Raw genomic sequence first — 21,619 nt, forward strand, 5'->3', positions numbered from 1 at the left:
CTTAACAGTAGAAGCCTCAAACAAGGTTATAAAGACTGTTGACATCTAGTGGAAGCCTTAGAAAGTGCAATATGACCCCATTTCCACTGTATCTTGGATAAGCCAAGAGTTGAAAAACTACGAACCTCAGATTTCCCACTTCCTGGTTGGATTCTTTTCTCAGGTTTTTGCCTTCCCTATGAGTTCTGTTATACTCACAGACATCATTCAAACAGTTTTAGAAACTTCAGTGTTTTCTATCCAAATCTACTACTAATATGCATATCCTAGCATCTGGGCCTGAGTAGCAGGCAATTTACTCTGGGCACGCTTTTCATCCGGATGTGAAAATACTGCCCAAGAGAGGTTAACAAGTTAGAAATGATTTAAACACACTTTGCTGTAGGCTACTATTTACTAGTTAACAAAAAATCTTGTATGTCATATAAAATATATTCATCCCACCCAGTATTGTAATCAAAACTTACCTGAAAGCATGTAGTCCTTGACTCAGACTGTGTAGTAGTGTGGGCTCAATAGCATCTCATTAGTGTGCAAGATCTTGAGAATCAGCTGTACATGTGATGGAAGAATGCACTGTGCATGCAGAGGGTTGCAATTCCATTGAATTGGGGATAGTTTAACCAAAATGACACACTACCTATAGTTGCCTTATATGTATCCCACAAAAAAGGTTCACTGTTATTAGCTAACTTTTTTTGATGAATTTAAGCAAAATTCCCGGGCTTAACTTCCCATGGAAAATTTCCGGAAAAATTCTGGAAATTTACCGGAAAGTTACCGACCCTTTGCAAACCTAGCTGTGGCCATCTGTATCTGCAGCAAGGAGTGCAGCAGTTTGCTTTCAGAACAGTGTTATTAAAACAGTGTGTTGTGTCCTGTCATTAGATTCCGTCATTAGTGGGGAGGAGATGCAGAAAGTCATTAGTCGGCCTGGGAGGTAAGGTTCAGTACAGTGGTGCACAAAATACTCCCACTGAAACTATTAGCACAGAGAATTGGCCCCCCAAAAATACTTTAGCATAGGAAGTAACACACTTTTCCAGCAGAGGGAACACATCTATACCATGTAACCATATGGTTATCCCACTTGCATATGCTATAACGTCAAACACATTCACCCAGGCAAGTGTCCACCCCAGTAGGGACTATGACTCGTGGCCCATTGCCATGGAAGTGGTGGTTGCCCCCCCCCCCCCCCCCGTAGGACCTCTAGTTCCTGTTCCTGCAGCACTGTGCTTCACACTATCCGGACAAACTTCCTCCTTGGATCTGGATCAACACAGCTAGCAGTACAGACATGTCCTGAGAGGAAGGTCACAGGATGAGTTTATTATGCCTGAGTAGTCCTCTCACTATCATACTGTATCTCTGTTTCTGGCATTCTCTGTCTCTCCATGTCTCTCTTTATTTCTCTTCCTGCCATTGTCAAGTTGGATAGATAGTAGCTACCTAATGTCATTTTCAGTGAGTGTTTACATTTTACAAGCGGAAGTGAACGCGAGAAATTGTGCAAATGAACAAAGTTGTGATGAATGCTTTTCTGAAGGAAGAGCATTTTGTGTACAAGGAGCAGAGGGGAGAAGAAAGGAGGAGAATGGGGAAAAAACGCTAGTAGGAAGCACAGGGGAAAAAATGGCACCTGTACAGAACTCATCCAGAGCTTTTTGACTTCTCAAACATGGCAGAAAGACGTAAGATATCTGATGGCAAAAATGTAGTAGTGAATTGCATACAGGTGTTCATCACCTCATGTGCGCTGCACAACAGAGACTCACTATAGACATACAACGCTATGGACTCACCAGCTCCTGCTTTCTCACGTTGTGCTATTTACAAACAAACACGTGACTGGTTCAGAGGTTCATAATGTGAGGGGTGGAATGAAAAAGACAATCTGCTTTGTCTCCTAACGTATTGCAAAAGTTGACTGTAGGTATTAACTTAAAAAGTTTCTATAAATATTCAAATGTATTGAACAACTTCAAATAAGTAGTTTTGACGGTATTGAAATTGTATATTTTATATATTTTTTGAACTGTGAAAATGGTTTTGCGTGAACACTTCGTTGCCCTTGCTTGCAGACAGCGAGTCGTGTACAAGTGAAGATCAGAATGATCGGTATTCCAACTGTAATCCCATCCTGGTGTTTGGTTTGATTACAACTGTTTTTCCTGTGGCTCTGTTGTTCCACCCCACTGACTGCAGAGCTACACCAGACCAGCACAGCACTCGTCAGACTTTCTCTATGGCCCAGAGTGCAACTGGGTCTGCCACAAGTTCAGCCCAGTTAAAGCTTTGTTCTGAAGTGGAGGGAAAGGCTTTCACAGTAAACAAGCTGAGGAGTTTTAATGATAAACTTCCCATTGTCCTCAACTCCTTGTGTGGGTGTTTCTTTAGAGTGGGACTGGTAAACAGTCAGTACGCAGTGACTCTGGTCCCATTTTGGCCATCGTTTGGCTTGGCAGGCAGGGCCTCCCCAACAGCAGCTGTCTAAGCAGTACCAGTAAAGCGGGACAGCTCTGTCAGCACAGACAGGAACGCCCCACACACACACCCCCACACTGTCAACTCTGCTCTGCCCTCTCAGCGTTTTATTAATGACTCTAGGACTGCAATCTGGAATGTATTGGCAGCTTCACTATTCTGTTGTGTTGATGTCCCAAGTCTGGAATAAAGTTAATCTGTGTTCATGTTGTCATCTTGCAGTTTTATGTGTGTTTTGGTCATTTGTCCATTTTAAAAACATGAAGGGTTTAGGCTTGCTTTACCCAGGGGTAGAGTTAGAGGAGTTTGGACTAAGACCTGTTGACGTGTATGGTAATGAGCGCTGCATACATTTCTTGCTACAAATGAAACCTTTATGTATTGTGTTCTTTCTAAGGAAAACATCTGCTCACCATTTGAGGCTCATATGCTTCAAGTGAAGTGTTCCTGAGAGCTAAGCTGTTCTAAGTAGTTCTGTTCTGTGTTTCAGACATAGTTCTGAGCGGTTGTTTTCTCCTGTCTTCCAAGGGGTTCTATATTTTATGTGTTTCAGTTCTTAGCAGTTCTGTTCTGGGTTTCAGAAAAGGTTCTAACCAGTTATATTTCTCCTGTTGTGTTTCAGAGGAGGTCGACTACAGCAGCTATGGGACTCACTCTCTGACCCGAAAGAAGAAGGCTGTGGTGGCCCTGCGGAACGACGTCAACAGGAAGCGACCTCACATCCGCATTGGCATGCCGCAGGACTTCCGGCCAGTCTCCTCCATCATCGATGTGGACATCTTGCCAGAGTCCCACCGCCGCGTTCGTCTCTACCGCCATGGTTCTGACAAACCCCTGGGGTTCTACATCCGGGATGGGACAAGCGTACGGGTGACGCCCCATGGCCTGGAGAAGGTGCCTGGGATTTTTATCTCCCGCATGGTGCCTGGGGGCCTGGCTGAGAGCACGGGCCTGCTGGCCGTCAATGACGAGGTCCTGGAGGTCAATGGCATTGAGGTGACTGGGAAGACGCTAGACCAGGTAACGGACATGATGATCGCCAACAGTCACAACCTGATTGTCACAGTGAAGCCGGTGAACCAGCGGAACAATGTGGTGCGAGCCAGCCGGATATCCGGCAGCTCCGGTCAGTCGTCAGACAGCAGCGGTTCCACCGGCTACCCCAGCCTGTCCACCGCAGCAATGGCGACCGGTGCCCATGGCTACCCCGACGAGCTGGAAAGCGATGAGGAGTCAGACATCGTCATCGAGAGCAGCCTCAAGCGGCCGTCGAGGCGCTCCAGCGCATCAATGGTGTCCGTGGTTTCAAGAACGTCACGCTCCCATACCCAAGCCCCTCCCCAGGCCCCCGTGGAACCCACCAAACCCCCGATCCGACCCCTCTCTGTCGTTTCCACCTCCTCCTTTCACTCCCAGCCCTCCCACTCCCAGCACAGCCTCAATGGCCTTTCCCACCACGGCAGCCTCAGCTACATGCTGCACAGGGACCTGAACCTCCAGCACCCCCAGTTACAGACCCCCCAGCATCACCAAACCCAGCACCACAGCAGCAACCCAGCCCTCCGGGAGAGCAACAGCAGCCTGCACAAAATCCTCAGCACCATGAGGACGGACCCTCGACACAGCCTGGCCCTGCCCCGGGGAGGGGTGGAAGAGGATGGCACCGTCATCACCCTATAATACACACACCTACACTAATAATACACACAGACGCACACACATTGGACGTGAGCTGGAGCATCCCCTGCCCGGTATACCCACCATGAGAATGAACGTTGTTCCTCAAACCTCCTACTAATTTTGTTTCATTTTTTATAAAACAAATAAGGACAGTTTATTCTGTATTGTTTGAGTTTTAAGGTTTTCTATGTCTTGTAAATGAGCATTTTAGGCCACTAATGTGTAAGCCTGATGGGATTCACCTGCTATCCTTTAGTGGCCACTTTTAATCTGAACCTCTATCTCCTTTTTGGGACCAACTATGAGCTTTTGTTTTTAAGAACAATTCTATGTTTCTGTACAATGCTGCCTGTCTACTGATTCTCTGTATTGTACCTGTGTATTCACAGATTTATCTTCTCAAATAAATTATTCTAAGCTTTAATAAGGAGAAGTGTTGGATCATCACATGTACTAAAACTCTTACTTCCCTTACCAGCAGTCATTTATACCTGGTACATTTTGAACTGCTATCAAGCAATACTTCCTACACTGAACATAGTCTATATCCTGTTTCGTCTTCTCCACTGGTTGTCTGTTTTTGGAGCTCCAGGAATGCAACATGCTCTCTGGAAAAAAGCCACTATCTGACTAGCACCCCTCTCACTTCACCGCTAATGAATCCTTATCTTTACTGTTTACTCAACTCATCTGCTTGGCTGTGAACCCTGTTAGTTACCGCAGGCAGGGGGATGTGAACCCTGTTACAGCAGGCAGGACTGCTAAGAGGTGAAGGTGATAACACCTGAATCTGCATCTGCTTAACCTCACTCATTTACCTTCCTACACTGTGTTGGGCACACACATTGAGATCCATGTACGGATCCAGTGGTACTTTGGTTGACAAACGTAATCTATCCATCCATGGTATGGTTAACTTTCAAAGAGTACATGGATTCAGTGGGACACTAAGCCATCCATCGGTGGTTTGATTTTTGTATGGGATTCCTCTCACCATTATTCACATTGTAGTTCAAGGCTTTTAAGCTGTCAAGGTTTGCAAAGTTAAAAAAAAAAAAAAAAAAAAATTAACAGTCTTATTGTTTCAACTCTTTTAAATCTCCATGTTAGTACCAGGATTAACATTGGATTATCACCCTATTTTGGTTCACAAATATGTCATTTTTGTTGCTCTTTCCTTTTCCTCTCACCATAGGCTGCTTTGGTTACCTTGGCACTGTTCTTATGACCATAGTGAGGTTATTCCATGCATATCTTTACTATGCACAGTCAGTTCAACCCTATTGAGTAGTGCTATAATGTGTTGGTCACTTCCCCCTTCTGGTAGTACCCTGTACCATCGACTCAGTGTGAGCCAACATATTCACGCCTAGGAAATATTACAGGTTTTATATTTATTACAGAAACGTCTAGTTTTTTTCTGGAATAATGTCTATTGTTTTACTGTCTCTTTTTAATGTACATAAGGATTTTATAATAGATTTTTACAAGGGAAAAACAATGACATATGAACATAATTCCATGAGGTATTATGGTACGAGGATGATTATGATGGGGAATATTTCAGCATATCATGTAAACTGGACTGTTTTTATTCTATGAGATGGTGATGATGCTGTACAGACATTGCTATACATTCTCCACACATATTGGAGAAAAGGTTTGTAAAACACTTTGTGCCTTTTTAATTCATTTTAGTCCAGATATGTACTGCGCACTCAAATGTAAACAATTGAATGGATATTAGGGCTTGATCTGTAATTGCTCAATCAATATTTAGTAGGCCTAGTTGCTCTTTCAACATAGTAAACCGTAAGTATCACTTCAACTAATTTCCACAGTTGAAATTCAAACCCTTAATGCAATTAATTTGAATTGTATTGTGAATATTGTGTTTATATTTTCTTTCTGTTTTGTAAGTTTTGGGAGATACATTTTGAAATAAAGGTTTAAAATGCACTTGCTGTCCAGTTTTTCATTCCCATTTTCTATTGTAGAAAGTTGACTCATGGTTTCCTGTGTTTTTACACGTTTATAATGGCAATTGAGTCATCAGATTTCAGTATTCAACTTCAGAGGAAATTAGTGAGAAAGAGACTTTATTTAAAATTGCGCCTTTTCACTTAGCTCTACTTGATCCTTGTAAGCCGCCATCAACAGATTCAACCACGTGATTTAATCAGCTGACAATCATAACACGGTAGCTGAAAACAAAAATAAACAAAAGGGGGAAAAGATAGAGCCTAGGATGGAAAATAGGGTAGATGTTCTCTCCCCGCTGGAGGAGTCCAGTGCCGAGGTGAGTCGGGACAGTGGCATCGTGTCGCAGAGTGTGAGCAGTTTATCTATGTTGAGCGAGGCCCTAAGCAACGGTACCGTGTCGCAAAGCCCCAGCTTCGACGCAGCAGTCTTGCGGAGTCCGAGCTTCAACTCCGAGGAACCCGACACGGACCCAGACCACAACGAGGAGGATGAGATACTGAGACACACTGCCCTCAGTTACTCCTCTTACATCAGAGATACAGCTGAAGACGAGGTTAGAAAGAATCAACCTTTCCGATGGATGTAAAATATATCATCCTGTCTATGCTGGGAGGTGCAATAGCGCTAGCCAAAGCTAGCTATAACTGGATACGCGTGATGAGAAATGTCACTTGACTGGTTATTACCATGTCCTGCTTTCTATACCCCACAGATCCTGGGTTTGGAGAAAAGTCTGGAGGAAATGCTTACTAGGGTGGATGAATTTGTTGGAATGCTTGACATGGTACGTGCTCAGAGATCGGCAGTATTTGAAATATGTATTTCGTTTACTTGAGTAATTTGTATTACACAAGGCTGAACTGCACTCTATTGTACTTTTTAACAAGATACTTTCAAGAGCTGTAATTTGTATTTTCAAAATCCTTTTCTATACCATTTTTTTTCATAGCGCTTCAGTTTTGTGGGCACCTCTCACCCTGCATTGGTATCAGAAGTCTGATGGCACTATGGTGTGATAAGAGAATCTGCGAAATCAGGGCTGTCCAACCCTGATCCTGGAGAGCTACCATCCTGTAGGTTTTCACTCCAACCCTAATCTAGCACACCTGATTGTAATAAGTAGCTGGTTGATAAACTGAACCAGGTTAGTTACAACTGTGGTTGGAGTGAAAACATACAAGAAGGTACATCTCCAGGAACAGGGTTGGACACCCCTGTGCTAAATTAACTAAATATAATTGTATATGTAAAAATTGGCATTTGCTAAGCATGCTGAGTATTATTCTAATGAGTTCTGCCTGACATGGTCAATAATACCCAATGTGCTTTGCAGTTAATTTTGCTATGTTAATTTTCATATTTATATTTTGGTCATTTAACAGACGATTATCCAGAGTGACTAACAGTCAGTGCATTCAACTAAAGTAGATAAACAACATATTACAATTAGAGAAAGTCAAATGTTTCTGTAAATGTTACTGAGAATGTTGTTGCTGTTCGGTCCTACTACTTGGAAATGTATTTCTGTATTTTGTAGTTTGATACATAGCTTTTTATGGTATATTGCCATTCTTGCACATCCCTGTATGTGCAGCTCTTGTCGTTGTCCTTGAAAGTGGGTGATAAATGTAATTTTCTTCCACTGGTTATAGATCCGCAACGACACATCACAGATTGTCAACGAGAACCTACCTCAAATACATAGAAAATCAGAAGAGATGAGACAAATATACAGAAAGATTGACAAGTTGGATGTAAGTGTGATTTACTTAACGTAATTGTTAATGACCAGGATGACATGATGATCCTGACATGATCTGTGTACCAAATGGCACCCTATTCTCTATTTGGGGCACAGGTATGGTAGTTCTGTATCTGACCCTGTTCCCTGGTGTTGTGTCCAGGTGTTTGTGAAGATGGTGGGTGCCAATGTGAATGTCATGGAGGAGCATGTCACTCAGGCAGAGAAGGAACAAGGAACCCTGCCGGGCGCCTTCAGAAAGATCTTCCGTACCATTAGTGTCCCGAGCTTTCTACATGTGAGGATTCAATCAATCAATGCACATCTCAGTCAACCATTAAGGCAATATCCATTATGAGTGTAAATGCTGTATTCCTATACTTAATCACTATCCCCCTGAACCAGTATCTCTGTGTTTTTTATTTTATTTAACCTTTATTTAACTAGGCAAGTCAGTTAAGAACAAATTCTTATTTACAATGACGGCTTACCCTGGCCAAACCCTAACCCGGACCATGCTGGGCCAATTGTGCGCCTCCCTATGGGACTCCCAATCACAACCAGTTGTGATACAGCCTGGAATCGAACCAGGGTCTGTAGTGATGCCACTAGCAAAGTCTTCTCTAACGCCCAAGAAGCTCCGACTCAAACTGTCATTCACCAGCTCTGCAAGCGTTATAATGTCAAAATACGTTCGCTGATCACCAAATGTGGAGTTTTGCTGAGCAACTATCTTCATTTACTCCCGTTTATGCCAGTATGTGCTTCCAAAAAAGGTATAAATAAAAAATTACAAGCATCTGAAAAAAAGCCTATTTGGCACCTCCAATCATTCATTATTGCCACGCACAGGTCGAAAGTCTACAACAGCTCAAAACATTGGAGGTGCCGAAGAGGCATTTTTTTCAGTTGCTTATAAAAAAAATGTCCATAATGGGAGTACATCAAAATCAAATGTTATTTGTCACATGGAGGCGGCAGGTAGCCTAGTGGTTAGAGCGTTGGACTAGTAACCGAAAGGTTGCAAGATCGAGCTGACAAGGTAAAAATCTGTCGTTCTGCCCCTGAATAAGGCCGTTAACCCACTGTTCCTAGGCCGTCATTGAAAATAAGAATTTAGTCTTAACTGACTTGCCAAGTTAAATAAAAGTAATACAAAATACATGAAATGCTGAATACAGCAGTTGTAGACCTTACTGTGAAATGCGTACTTAAAAGCCCTTAACCAACAATGCAGTTCAAGAAATAGTGTTTAACAAATATTGACTAAACTAAAGTAACAATAAAATAACAGTAATGATGGGGCTATATTCAGGGGGTACTGTTACTGAGTCAATGTGTGGGGCTACAGGTTAGTTGAGGTCATTTGTACATGTAGGTAGGGGTAAAGTGACTATGCATATTTAATAATCAGTGAGTAGCAGCAGTGTGAAAACAAAAGTGGGGGTGGATGTACATAGTCCAGGTGGCCATTTGATTAATTGTTCAGCAGTCTTATGGCTTGGAGGTAGAAGCTGTTAAGAAGCCTTTTGGACCTAAACTTTGCGCTCTGGTACCACTTGTCGTGGAGTCTGGAGTCTTTGGCAATTTTTAGGTCCTTTCTCTGACACCACCTGGCATTGAGGTCCTGGATGTCAGGAAGCTTGGCCCCAGTGCTGTACTGGGCAACTATCATCACAAAGATGGTTGCTCAGCGAAACTCCATATTTGGAGCGAATGTATTTTGACATAACACTTGCAGAGCTGGTGAATGGGAGTTTGAATCAAATCTTTCTGGGCTTTATAGAGGTCTCTAAAGTACAGATACTGGTTCATATCTCCCCCTAATTGCAATTTTTTTTTTACTTTCTACCCATTTTTCTCCCCCAATTTTGTGATATCCAATTGATAGTTAATCTTGTCCCATCCCTGCAATTCCCGTACGGACTCGGTAGAGGCGAAGGTCGATAGCCATGCGTCCTCCGAAACACGACCCTGCCAAGCCGCACTGCTTCACTGCTTGCTTAGCCCGGAAGCCAGCCGGACCAATGTGTCATAGGGAACACCGTACAACTGGCGCCTGAAGTCAGCGTGCATGCACCTGGCCCGCCACAAGGAGTCGCTAGAGCGCAATGGGACAAGGACATCCCGGCCGGCCAAACCCTCCCCTAACCCGGACGACGCTGGCCCAATTGTGCGCCGTCTCATGGGTCTCCCGGTCGTGGCTGGCTGCGACACAGCCTGGGATCGAACCCAGGTGTGTAGTGACGCCTCTAGCACTGCGATGCAGTGCCTTTGACCGCTGCGCCACTCGGGGAGGCCCCATAATTGTTATTATTAAATGGTAGTTGTTCTGACCTATAAATTGCTCTCAGTGGATGTATTTGTATTTTCAGAACTGCATTGTTGGGTAAGGGCTTGTAAGTAAGCATTTCACGGTCTACAACTGTTGTATTTGGCGCATGTGACAATTGTATTTAATTTAAATCCATAACTTTTGTCTCTACAGAAACCAGCCAGCCCCAGAAGGCAGCAGCATCAGGAGCTTCCCCCAGTGTTGAGAACAGATGATTATTTCACCCCACACCCAGGACACTGAAAGTTTGTCTCAAATAGCACCCTATTCCTTACATATTGTATTACCCATTGTTTTCTGATCAACAATAGTGCACTATATAGGGAATAGGGTGCCATTTTAGGAGGCTACTTGAAACAGATGCCTACAGCTCCCACACATCGCACATGCAATGGTCAGCCTGACTCCTCTAGGTCAGGTGACCTCAGTCTGCATGGCTGTCTTGACTGGACCAGAGCCATAGATGGATATGGCTCTGGACCTGACTATAGACAATAATACTAGTGTCCTCTGAACTGGAGGATCTGACAGTTTCAACAAGCAATATAGTGTTGGCTCTCTCACTATCAAGTGACTGTGAAGACGCTGAAGAAATCAGACTGGATGCGGACACCTGAAAAAGGAAAATTGTGTTATTGATCTGAAGACCTTTCTTCTTCAAGACTCTGTTTTTCAAGTGCCTCTGAGTGTTTCCCTTTATTTTATTGCGTGGTCACCTGTTGAATTAAATTGCTATAAGGAAAATGTTATTAAATCATCACACTTGTACTCTCACCAATACTATGATTTGAAGTATATGATGTTCAAGCTTGAGTAAAACTTAACATTACGTTTTTATACTGCTATTGTTTCCTGTTTGTATGGCCTAATACTGGAGTGGAATTGGCACTTTGTAATTCTCAACACACTGCACCAAGCAACATTTATTTGTTGAACATATTTTGTCATAGTTGTATATTATTTGATACTTTTGTCACTAATGATCATCATACTAAATAATTATCATCAAAGTTGTTTCTTATTGACTTTCAGTAAACCCTCATCTGGAAAGCTGTTACTGAGTTTCACACCACCACAGATATCAAACTATATCAAAGGAATACACAGCTAGCTGCTACATAAAGCACTTGTTGAAAACTCAAATATTGTATGTCACTTTCTCTTGGCTACAAAGAGCTCATGTGTAAAATAACTAATTAACTAAAAAAGCGTTTGTTCTTAACTGACGTGCCTAGTTAAATAAAGGCTCAATTTAAAAAATCTGAATCTCAATGCTATACAAAAGTATACATTGTCATATCCATTAACTCAGTTGTCCATGTAGGAAGTAGGAATTTGTTCTTAACTGACTTGCCTGGTTGAATTAAAAAATATTCTCAATGTTATACAAAAGTATACATTGTCATTAAACGTAACATTTCATATTCATTTCATTATCAATGTGCTGAAAATAATTGAGCTACCAAGGTTGGTTGCACTTTGGTATTTTCTCCCATATCATTTTGATGGAAACGCCCATTTGGGTGCCATTCTTGCTTGTAGGTACCCGTCAATCAAACCGAAGAGCGCATCTATTGGTTGTTTAGCCCCTGTATACGATAACACAAGTTTTTCTCCGGATGAAGCGGGAGAGACTTGTTGTGCATCCACACTGGATTACTAGCAAATTGCATATTAAGGTAAATTTCATATTACGTTTTAAACAACTATTCAACAATAAAACATGTAGTTTATCGGGGAAATTATTCTTTGCAACACAAAGTAAAAGTTTAGCTGTCTTTTTCTGAGTGGAATGATGTACTGACATTAAACTAGTTAGTTCGCGAGCTAGCTTGCTACTGTATATAAAAAGTTCGCTATGTAACTCAGTATTCATTCAGTTAACTGACGTTAGCTAGTGTTTCCAGTTTTGAGATCTAGTTAGCCATTCTCGTGCTCATGTTCTCTTGATAAGTGGATAAATACATGATGACAAACTGAAGTTTTATCTTTTCCATTCATTATAATTCCAATAATTCAGAATGATTCTTCAACACGTGGAATGTGCTCATCAGAGATGCGCTTTTGGCTACGTCATATTCAAGTCGCATTTTCCTCTCCAGATTCCAACCTGCACTTTGAATCATGGCAAGCAAACCGGTTTGGGAGCAGATAGGTGCAGGCTTTGTTCAACATTATTACCAACAGTTTGATTCTGATAGAACCAAACTCGCGGATCTCTATGTGAGTATTTACATTTCAACACAGTTAGAGATGTGTAATGGTGTTTCATGGACCAACCTTGTCATCTGGAAACCTGGGGTGACTCTCCTCTCTTAATTCCTTGCCTCCTTCACTTGGACTTTCTCCTTCAAATAACCCTACAGTTTTCATCATTGCTCATGTGAACCACAATCCCAACGCTGTGTTTTAACGTTTAGAAACATCAATCATTGCTTACAATAGGGCTTCCCGAAACATATGGCCCTTTCATCATCGAAAAATAATCCTTCAAATAAAAAAGATACACTTACTGTTGCAATTTTGCAAGATCCATACAGCTATGGGTACTGCAAGCGATGTGTATTAATGTTCAGTTTGAGTGTCAGGACTCTTAACAACTCACCTGTACAGAAGATGCCCACGTCCAATGACTTATGTGTAATGGATTGGAATTTAGAGTCATGTTCAAGGGCTATCCTCCAAATTGCTTTGAGATAGTGGCATGGATGGAGAGGATAGAAGGAATCGAGGAAAGACTTTTGAGATGGACCCCTGGGGTGTATTCATTGGTCAGATTCCGTTGCAAAACATAACCGTTTATTCCAAGCGGAAAACATTTCACAACGAAAACAAGAATTGCTATTGGTCAAATTCAGGTAGGTCCCTACCATTTCGCAAAGCATCTTGCAACGGAATCTGACTACTGAATACACAGCTGCTCATGTTGTTTAGTGTGTAACTGATGTGAGATCAGTGAGAGCTCACTGTCTTAATAAATCATTGGTGTTTGTGTGTCCAGACTGATGCGTCATGTTTAACATGGGAAGGAGTTGGTTTCCAGGGGCATAAAGCCATTATGGAGAAGATCACTGTAAGTGACATCTTCATTTAAACTTCAAAGTAATTATAATGTATAGCCTAATTATTTTAACATGGTACAGACATAAAATACCTCTTCTCTCCCTTACTGCAGAGCTTACCGTTCCAGTCAATTCAGCACAGCATCACCGCACAGGACCACCAGCCCACGCCAGACAGCTGTGTAATGAGCATGGTGATGGGACAGCTCAAGGTAGATCATTTCAAAAGTAGTGGACACATGTTGAGTGACTTGCTGGTGTAACAGGGAGATCATACCAGAAACTCACCCACAGCTTGAGGTGGCGCCAGTGATTTGCATCCTTTTCAGTGGCACAACTGGTGTATATATTGTCAAGTTGACAGTCACATGTGTTAACTGTTTGTGTAGCAGAGGATTGTAGTCAAGCCAAGTCAGAGGTGAGTTGAGAGAAAAAGCTAAGCTAACACAGTGACGCGGGTTACAGTGGTGCCGTGACCTGGATTCACAGTTAAGCTTAGATCAACGGCTGGGGTCACCGTAGTGCAAGTTGAGAGGCGAGAGTAACTGAGTGACATCGAACCAGAAACTCACCAACTGCTTGAAATGACCCTACTTTAAGCCCAGTCAAAGGCAGGTTGAGGGAGGGAATGAAGCTGCTAAGCTAGCATAGTGATGCCGGTGAACCTGGGTACAAAAAATGTCATGAAATAAAGATGGATATCTGCACACTTGGGCTGAAACATTCATCGGTGTCTTTTATGTACCTGTAAATAGCACACCCAACTACCTTATCCCCATATTGTTACTGATCCTCTCTCACCCAGTATCTCTACTTTCCCATCATCATCTGCACATCAATCACTCCAGTGTTAATGCTAAATTGTAATATTATTATCCCTACTCTTCTACATTTGCACACTGTACATATATTTTTCTATTGTGTTATTGATTTTACGTTTGTTTATTCCATGTGTAACTGTTGTTTTTGTCGCACTGCTTTGCTTTATCTTGGTCAGGTTGCAGTTGTAAATGAGAACTTGTTTTCAACTGGCCTACTTGGTTAAATAAAGGTGAAATAAAAAATAAAAACTTTGCCAGACTGCCAAGAACCTTGCCCTCATCCAGGCCAAGGTGGCGAGACACGGTAGTAATGACACCATAGGCCTTGTTGATCTCTGCACCAGACAGGATGCTCTTGCCAGCATACCAACATGTACGCTGCGGTGTATATTGGCTTCAGGCAGAAGTCTTCATGCTTTTTGATGTATTTCAGAACTGCAGATTCCTGTGCTTGGAGCAACAGTGAAGATGGCAGGGCAGTACATATTTCTTCTCCTACATCTGCAAGCAGTCTGAACATCAGACAGGATGGCATTGTCTCCCTCAATCCGTGCAATGGCTACTGCTATAGGTTTCAGGCTGCTTACCACTCTCTCCCAAAATACACTGCTCAAAAAAATAAAGGGAACACTTAAACAACACAATGTAACTCCAAGTCAATCACACTTCTGTGAAATCAAACTGTCCACTTAGGAAGCAACACTGATTGACAATAAATGTCACATGCTGTTGTGCAAATGGAATAGACAAAAGGTGGAAATTATAGGCAATTAGCAAGACACCCCCCAAAACAGGAGTGATTCTGCAGGTGGTGACCACAGACCACTTCTCAGTTCCTATGCTTCCTGGCTGATGTTTTGGTCACTTTTGAATGCTGGCGGTGTTCTCACTCTAGTGGTAGCATGAGACGGAGTCTACAACCCACACAAGTGGCTCAGGTAGTGCAGTTCATCCAGGATGGCACAATGCGAACTGTGGCAAAAAGGTTTGCTGTGTCTGTCAGCGTAGTGTCCAGAGCATGCAGGCGCTACCAGGAGACAGGCCAGTACATCAGGAGACGTGGAGGACGCCGTAGGAGGGCAACAACCCAGCAGCAGGACCGCTACCTCCGCCTTTGTGCAAGGAGGTGCACTGCCAGCGCCCTGCAAAATGACCTCCAAACAGGCCACAAATGTGCATGTGTCTGCTCAAACGGTCAGAAACAGACTCCATGAGGGTGGTATGAGGGCCCGGCGTCCACAGGTGGGGGTTGTGCTTACAGCCCAACACCGTGCAGGACGTTTGGCATTTGCCAGAGAACACCAAGATTGGCAAATTCACCACTGGCGCCCTGTGCTCTTCACAGATGAAAGCAGGTTCACTCTGAGCACATGTGACAGACGTGACAGAGTCTGGAGACGCCGTGGAGAACGTTCTGCTGCCTGCAACATCCTCCAGCATGACCGGTTTGGCGATAGGTCAGTCATGGTGTGGGGTGGCATTTCTTTGTGGGGCCGCACAGCCCTGCATGTGCTCGCCAGAGGTAGCCTGACTGCCATTAGGTACCGAGATGAGATCCTCAGACCCCTTGTGAGACCATATGCTGACGCATGCACATTTGTGGCCTGCTGGAGGTCATTTTGCAGGGCTCTGGCAGTGCACCTCCTTGCACTAAGGCGGAGGTAGCGGTCCTGCTGCTGGGTTGTTGCCCTCCTACGGCCTCCTCCACGTCTCCTGATGTACTGGCCTGTCTCCTGGTAGCGCCTGCATGCTCTGGACACTACGCTGACAGACACAGCAAACCTTTTTGCCACAGTTCGCATTGATGTGCCATCCTGGATGAACTGCACTACCTGAGCCACTTGTCTGGGTTGTAGACTCCGTCTCATGCTACCAGTAGAGTGAGAACACCGCCAGCATTCAAAAGTGACCAAAACATCAGCCAGGAAGCATAGGAACTGAGAAGTGGTCTGTGGTCACCACCTGCAGAATCACTCCTGTTTTGGGGGGTGTCTTGCTAATTGCCTATCATTTCCACCTTTTCTCTATTCCATTTGCACAACAGCATGTGACATTTATTGTTGTTTATTGTTGCTTCCTAAGTGGACAGTTTGATTTCACAGAAGTGTGATTGACTTGGAGTTACATTGTGTTGTTTAAGTGTTTCCTTTATTTTTTTGAGCAGTGTACATCATCCAGGAGGATTCTCTTGATGGGGCTGTTCATATCGTCAGACTGTGATATGGCCAATTCTTGGAGACTCCTTCCCCTCCAGGAGACTGTAAAACATGATGACAACACCACCCCAACGGGTGTTGCAGGGCAACTTCAATGTGTTGCTCTTAGTCTTCTCACTATGCTTGGTGAGGTAGATTCCTACCATAACTTGATGACCCTTCACATACCTAACCATTTCCTTGGCTCTCTTGTAGAGTGTATCCATTGTTTTCAGTGCCATGATGTCCTTGAGGAGCAGATTCAATATATGAGCAGCACAGCCAATGGGTGTGATGTGAGGGTAGGACTCCTGCACTTTAGACCAAGCAGCCTTCATGTTCGCAGCATTGTCTGTCACCAATGCAACTACCTGCTGTGGTCCAAGGTCATTGATGACTGCCTTCAGCTCATCTGCAATGTAGAGACCGATATGTCTGTTGTCCCTTGTGTCTTTGCTCCTGTAGAATATGGGTTGAGGGGTGGAGATGTAGTTAATTATTCCTTGCCCACGAATATCCGACCACCCATCAGAGATGATTGCAATACAGTCTGCTTTCTCTATGATTTGCTTGACCTTCACTTGAACTCTGTTGAATTCTGCATCCAGCAAATTAGTAGATAAAGCATGTCTGGTTGGAGGGGTGTATGCTAAGCAAAAAACTTTCAGAAATCAGAGGTGAACCAGTTGCATACACAGCTCGAGCAAGATATTCATCAGCATTTCTCTGACTACGTTCCTCCAGTGAGTCAAAAAAACTTTGATTCCAGGAGGACCATGAGCTGTTGCTATCGATAAGGTGTCTGATTCATAATTTTCACCTCGAATAGAAGTAGAGGGACTTTTGTCAGAGGTTGCTTGTTGTGAGTGCTGAGGGAACTTTATGCACTTGGCCAGATGATTCTGCATCTTTGTTGCTTTCTTCACATATGATTTGGCACAGTATTTGCAAATGTACACAGCTTTTCCTTCTATATTAGCTGTAGTGAAATGTCTCCATACATCAGATAGTACCTGTGGCATTTTCCTGTAAAGATTAGAAAAAGAGTTTAAAAAAACACAATTCCATGTACAGATAAATAGTTACGGAAATTAGATTAAATAACTCCTTTGTAAGGTAAATGTTTTAAAATGAAATATGTATGGAAACAGGTGAATTAACACTCCTCAGTTAGCAGGCTCAAGCCAGCTGAAACCCACATGGTAGCAAAAACTAACTAGCAGAAATTGTTAAGTTAGAAATGATTTAAACACACTTTGCTGTAGGCTACTATTTATTAGTTAACAAAAAATCATGTACAGTGGGGCAAAAAAGTATTTAGTCAGCCACCAATTGTGCAAGTTCTCCCACTTAAAAAGATGAGAGGCCTGTAATTTTCATCATAAGTACACTTCAACTATGACAGACAAAATGAGGGGGGGAAATCCAGAAAATCACGTTGTAGGATTTTTTATTTATTTATTTGCAAATTATGGTGGAAAATAAGTATTTGGTCACCTACAAACAAGCAAGATTTCTGGCTCTCACAGACCTGTAACTTCTTCTTTAAGAGGCTCCTCTGTCCTCCACTCGTTACCTGTATTAATGGCACCTGTTTGAACTTTTTATCAGTATAAAAGACACCTGTCCACAACCTCACAGTCACACTCCAAACTCCACTATGGCCAAGACCAAAGAGCTGTCAAAGGACACCAGAAACAAAATTGTAGACCTGTACCAGGCTGGGAAGACTGAATCTGCAATAGGTAAGCAGCTTGGTTTGAAGAAATCAACTGTGGGAGCAATTATTAGGAAATGAAAGACATACAAGACCACTGATAATCTCCCTCGGTCTGGGGCTCCACGCAAGATCTCACCCCGTGGGGTCAAAATTATCACAAGAACCACACGGGGGGACCTAGTGAATGACCTGCAGAGAGCTGGGACCAAAGTAACAAAGCCTACCATCAGTAACACACTATGCCGCCAGGGACTCAAATCCTGCAGTGCCAGACGTGTCCCCCTGCTTAAGCCAGTACATGTCCAGGCCCGTCTGAAGTTTGCTAGAGAGCATTTGGATGATCCAGAAGAAGATTGGGAGAATGTCATATGGTCAGATGAAACCAAAATAGAACTTTTTGGTAAAAACTCAACTCGTCATGTTTGGAGGACAAAGAATGCTGAGTTGCATCCAAAGAACACCATACATACTGTGAATCATGCTTTGGGGCTGTTTTTCTGCAAAGGGACCAAGATGACTGATCCGTGTAAAGGAAAGAATGAATGGGGCCATGTATCGTGAGATTGAGTGAAAACCTCCTTCCATCAGCAAGGGCATTGAAGATGAAACGTGGCTGGGTCTTTCAGCATGACAATGATCCCAAACACACCGCCCGGGCAACGGAGTGGATTCGTAAGAAGCATTTCAAGGTTCTGGAGTGTGGCCTAGCCAGTCTCCAGATCTCAACCCCATAGACAATCTTTGGAGGGAGTTGAAAGTCTGTGTTGCCCAGCAACAGCCCCAAAACATCACTGCTCGAGGAGATCTGCATGGAGGAATGGGCCAAAATACCAGCAACAGTGTGTGATAACCTTGTGAAGACTTACAGAAAACGTTTGACCTCTGTCATTGCCAACAAAGGGTATATAACAAAGTATTGAGAAACTTTTGTTATTGACCAAATACTTGTTTTCCACCATAATTTGCAAATAAATTCATAAAAAATCCTACAATGTGATTTTCTGGATTTTTTTTTCCTCACTTTGTCTGTCATAGTTGAAGCGTACCTATGCTGAAAATTACAGGCCTCTCTCATCTTTTTAAGTGGGAGAACTTGCACAATTGGTGGCTGACTAAATACTTTTTTGCCACACTGTATGTCATATAAAATATTCATCCCACCCAGTATTGTAATAACTTACCAGAAAGCATGTAGTCTTTGGCTCAGACAGTGTAGTAGTGTGGACTCAATAGCATCTCATTAGTGTGCAAGATCTTGAGAATCAGCTGCACATGCGAAGGACGAATGCACTGTGCATGCAGAGGGTTGCAGTTCCATTTTATTGGGGACAGTTTAACCAAAATATGCCACATATTTGCCTTCCATATGCCATATTTGCCTTACACGTATACCACAAAAAAAGGTTCACTGTTATAAGCTAACTTTTTGAGGAATTTAAGCAAAATTCCCGGTCTTAACTTCACATGGAAAATTTCCTGGACATTTGCGGAAAGTTTCAGAACCTTTGCAACCCTAATAATGATAGATTAGTAAATTATATTTGTAGAGGATGATGTTGATCTGTTCTCTTTTCTTTAAAAGGCTGACACGGACCAGGTGATGGGTTTTCAACAAACGTTCCTGCTGAAGAACGTGGACAACAAATGGATCTGCACAAATGACATGTTCAGATTGGCACTACATAACTTTGGAGCATAGGAGGAAATGGAAGGATCACGTACCTTCCACAGAGATAGCTTTTTATATTACTTTTCAACTTTACGTGTGTGTGAGAGAATGATTGTCAGATTCTTGTCTTCAATAAACTCATTAACCAGTTATTCTGTATTAGGAGGAAATTGAAACAAATGTGTTCTGGACAGTTAACTGCATACTGTTACAGTGGTGGTGAATTGTGATGTCCAGACATGGTACACAGGAATACAACATAATAAATTCATTCCCAAATAAGTTTCTGGAACGATTTGCCTTATTCTGTTATTCAAACTATACCTATTAGTTCCCAATATTGGATAACATTTCATCCATACATGCCTTGTTATTAGGAAATGGCACCCTATTAAACTCAACTTTGGACCTCGAAGCCAGTTCCACTGCATTTTTTTCATTGTTCCTTTATAATCAGGGACTGATTTAGACCTGGGACACCAGGCATGAGTAATTCAGGTAGAACAGAAAACCAGGAGGCTCCGGGCCTCGTAGGGTAAGAGTTGAGTATCCCTGCTATAAAGTATAGGGTGCCATTTCAGACGCAGTTTAACTAGGGAAGATCTCAATTGGATACTCCTCGCGTCCTCTCATCTCCTCAAAACCAATTAGATGAGAAAGCCAGAAGTCCCTCCCCTCTGACCTCCAATGGGTTGAGAAGGAGACTAGTAGAGGATGTGAAGGATTATGCAATTGATCTTTCCATAGTCTCCTGCAAAGGTATAAACTGCCTCCTACGTGCAGCCAGCTGCAGCTGTACACAGCCCATCTGTAAATAGCCCAACCAACTACCTACCTCATCCCCATATTTGTTTTTCTGCTCTTTTTCACACCAGTATTTCTACTTGCACATCTTCTGCACATATCACTCCAGTGTAAATTGCTAAATTGTAATTTCCTCGCCACTATTGACCTATTTATTGCCTTACCTCCTTCATTTGCGCACACTGTATACAGATTTTTCTATTGTGTTATTGACTACGATTGTTTATCCTATGTGTAACTCTGTTTTTGTTGCACTGCTTTGCTTTCTTGGCCGGGTCGCAGTTGTAAATGAGAACTTGTTCTCAACTGGCCTACCTGGTTAAATAAAGGTGAAATAAAAAAATAAATAAAATAATTCACTAGGCAAGTCAGTTAAGAACAAATTCTTATTTACAATGACTGCCTACCCCGGCCAAACTTGGACGACGCTGGGCCAATTGTGCGCCACCCTATGGTACTCCCAATCACGGCCGGGTGAGATGCAGTGCCTTAGACCGCTGCGCCACTCGGATTTGATGCTGATCATGTGAAGCACATGCTCAAATGAAGGCTAGTCAGCTTCATCCTCACTGTTTTCAGTTTCCTTTTCGTGTTATGAAGATCCCTTGACCCACAACCTTATACACTTTTATAGTAATGCATGTCAACCATCATGTAAACTCCTATAAGTTGACCAGGCTATGCGTATGTTGTTCTGCAACACAAAACAAATGTCTGCTTCTGAAATGGCACCGTATATACCTCCTATATGGTGCAATATTTTTGACCAGGGCAAGTAGTGCCCTATATAGGGAATAGGGTGCCATTTCAGATGCAGTCAAGGAAATTATGACGGCAGGCTCTAGCTTAAGATCAAGACATAGGCCCAGATGACCTATTGACCCTGGTAGTAAATGCAACCCAGACACCAAATCCTCTGACAGGAAGATGAGCAAAACTTTGTGAATGCATTCTGCTACAGTACTTAGTTTGTCACTTCTGAAACAATGTACATCAGGGGTGTCCAACTCATTCCGCGGAGGGCATAGTGTCTGCGCGTTTTATTTTTTTCCTTTCAATTAAGACCTAGAGAACCAGGTGATGGGAGTTCCTCACCTGGTCATCAAACAAGTACAAGGGAGA

General features: G+C 42.8%; 3 protein-coding genes across 4 annotated transcripts in view; all 3 read left to right on the forward strand.

Moving 5' to 3' along the window:
* LOC129819993 (partitioning defective 6 homolog gamma-like) overlaps positions 1-6,126 on the forward strand; it is a 45,304-nt gene extending 39,178 nt beyond the window's left edge. The window contains exon 3 of the mRNA XM_055876770.1: positions 3,110-6,126. Within this exon, the coding sequence (XP_055732745.1) occupies positions 3,110-4,167 (1,058 nt within the window). The 3' untranslated portion in view covers positions 4,168-6,126. The remainder of the gene's footprint in view (positions 1-3,109) is intronic.
* A 198-nt stretch (positions 6,127-6,324) lies between these two features.
* On the forward strand, positions 6,325-11,236 carry LOC129819994 (biogenesis of lysosome-related organelles complex 1 subunit 4-like). Of its 2 annotated transcripts, XR_008754141.1 has the most exons (6): positions 6,325-6,703; positions 6,863-6,934; positions 7,803-7,904; positions 8,055-8,189; positions 9,826-10,127; positions 10,380-10,468. XR_008754141.1 is itself a non-coding variant. In XM_055876771.1 (5 exons), exons 1-5 carry the CDS (start codon positions 6,416-6,418, stop codon positions 10,467-10,469), a joined length of 687 nt encoding a protein of 228 aa, XP_055732746.1. In that variant the 5' UTR covers positions 6,325-6,415; the 3' UTR covers positions 10,470-11,236. The 2 variants fall into 2 exon arrangements, 1 of the variants encoding a protein (XP_055732746.1); XM_055876771.1 differs by lacking the exon at positions 9,826-10,127 and having other exon boundaries at positions 10,380-11,236.
* A 560-nt stretch (positions 11,237-11,796) lies between these two features.
* On the forward strand, positions 11,797-19,975 carry LOC129819995 (nuclear transport factor 2-like). The gene is made up of 5 exons (XM_055876772.1): positions 11,797-11,905; positions 12,329-12,449; positions 13,228-13,299; positions 13,402-13,500; positions 19,607-19,975. The coding sequence occupies exons 2-5, from the start codon at positions 12,351-12,353 to the stop codon at positions 19,721-19,723; spliced, it is 387 nt and encodes a 128-aa protein (XP_055732747.1). The 5' UTR covers positions 11,797-11,905; positions 12,329-12,350; the 3' UTR covers positions 19,724-19,975.
* Positions 19,976-21,619: the final 1,644 nt, after the last annotated feature.

Source organism: Salvelinus fontinalis, chromosome 22, assembly GCF_029448725.1.
Source record: "Salvelinus fontinalis isolate EN_2023a chromosome 22, ASM2944872v1, whole genome shotgun sequence".
Lineage (NCBI taxonomy): Eukaryota > Metazoa > Chordata > Actinopteri > Salmoniformes > Salmonidae > Salvelinus > Salvelinus fontinalis.

Coding starts and splice junctions, on each gene's coding strand:
- LOC129819994 (XM_055876771.1), top strand. CDS start 6,416: ATGGAAAATAGGGTAGATGTTCTCTCCCCGCTGGAGGAGTCCAGTGCC. Junction 6,704..6,862: donor GAGATACAGCTGAAGACGAG/GTTAGAAAGAAT, acceptor TATACCCCACAG/ATCCTGGGTTTGGAGAAAAG. Junction 6,935..7,802: donor TTGTTGGAATGCTTGACATG/GTACGTGCTCAG, acceptor CACTGGTTATAG/ATCCGCAACGACACATCACA.
- LOC129819995 (XM_055876772.1), top strand. CDS start 12,351: ATGGCAAGCAAACCGGTTTGGGAGCAGATAGGTGCAGGCTTTGTTCAA. Junction 13,300..13,401: donor CCATTATGGAGAAGATCACT/GTAAGTGACATC, acceptor CCCTTACTGCAG/AGCTTACCGTTCCAGTCAAT. Junction 13,501..19,606: donor TGGTGATGGGACAGCTCAAG/GTAGATCATTTC, acceptor TTTCTTTAAAAG/GCTGACACGGACCAGGTGAT.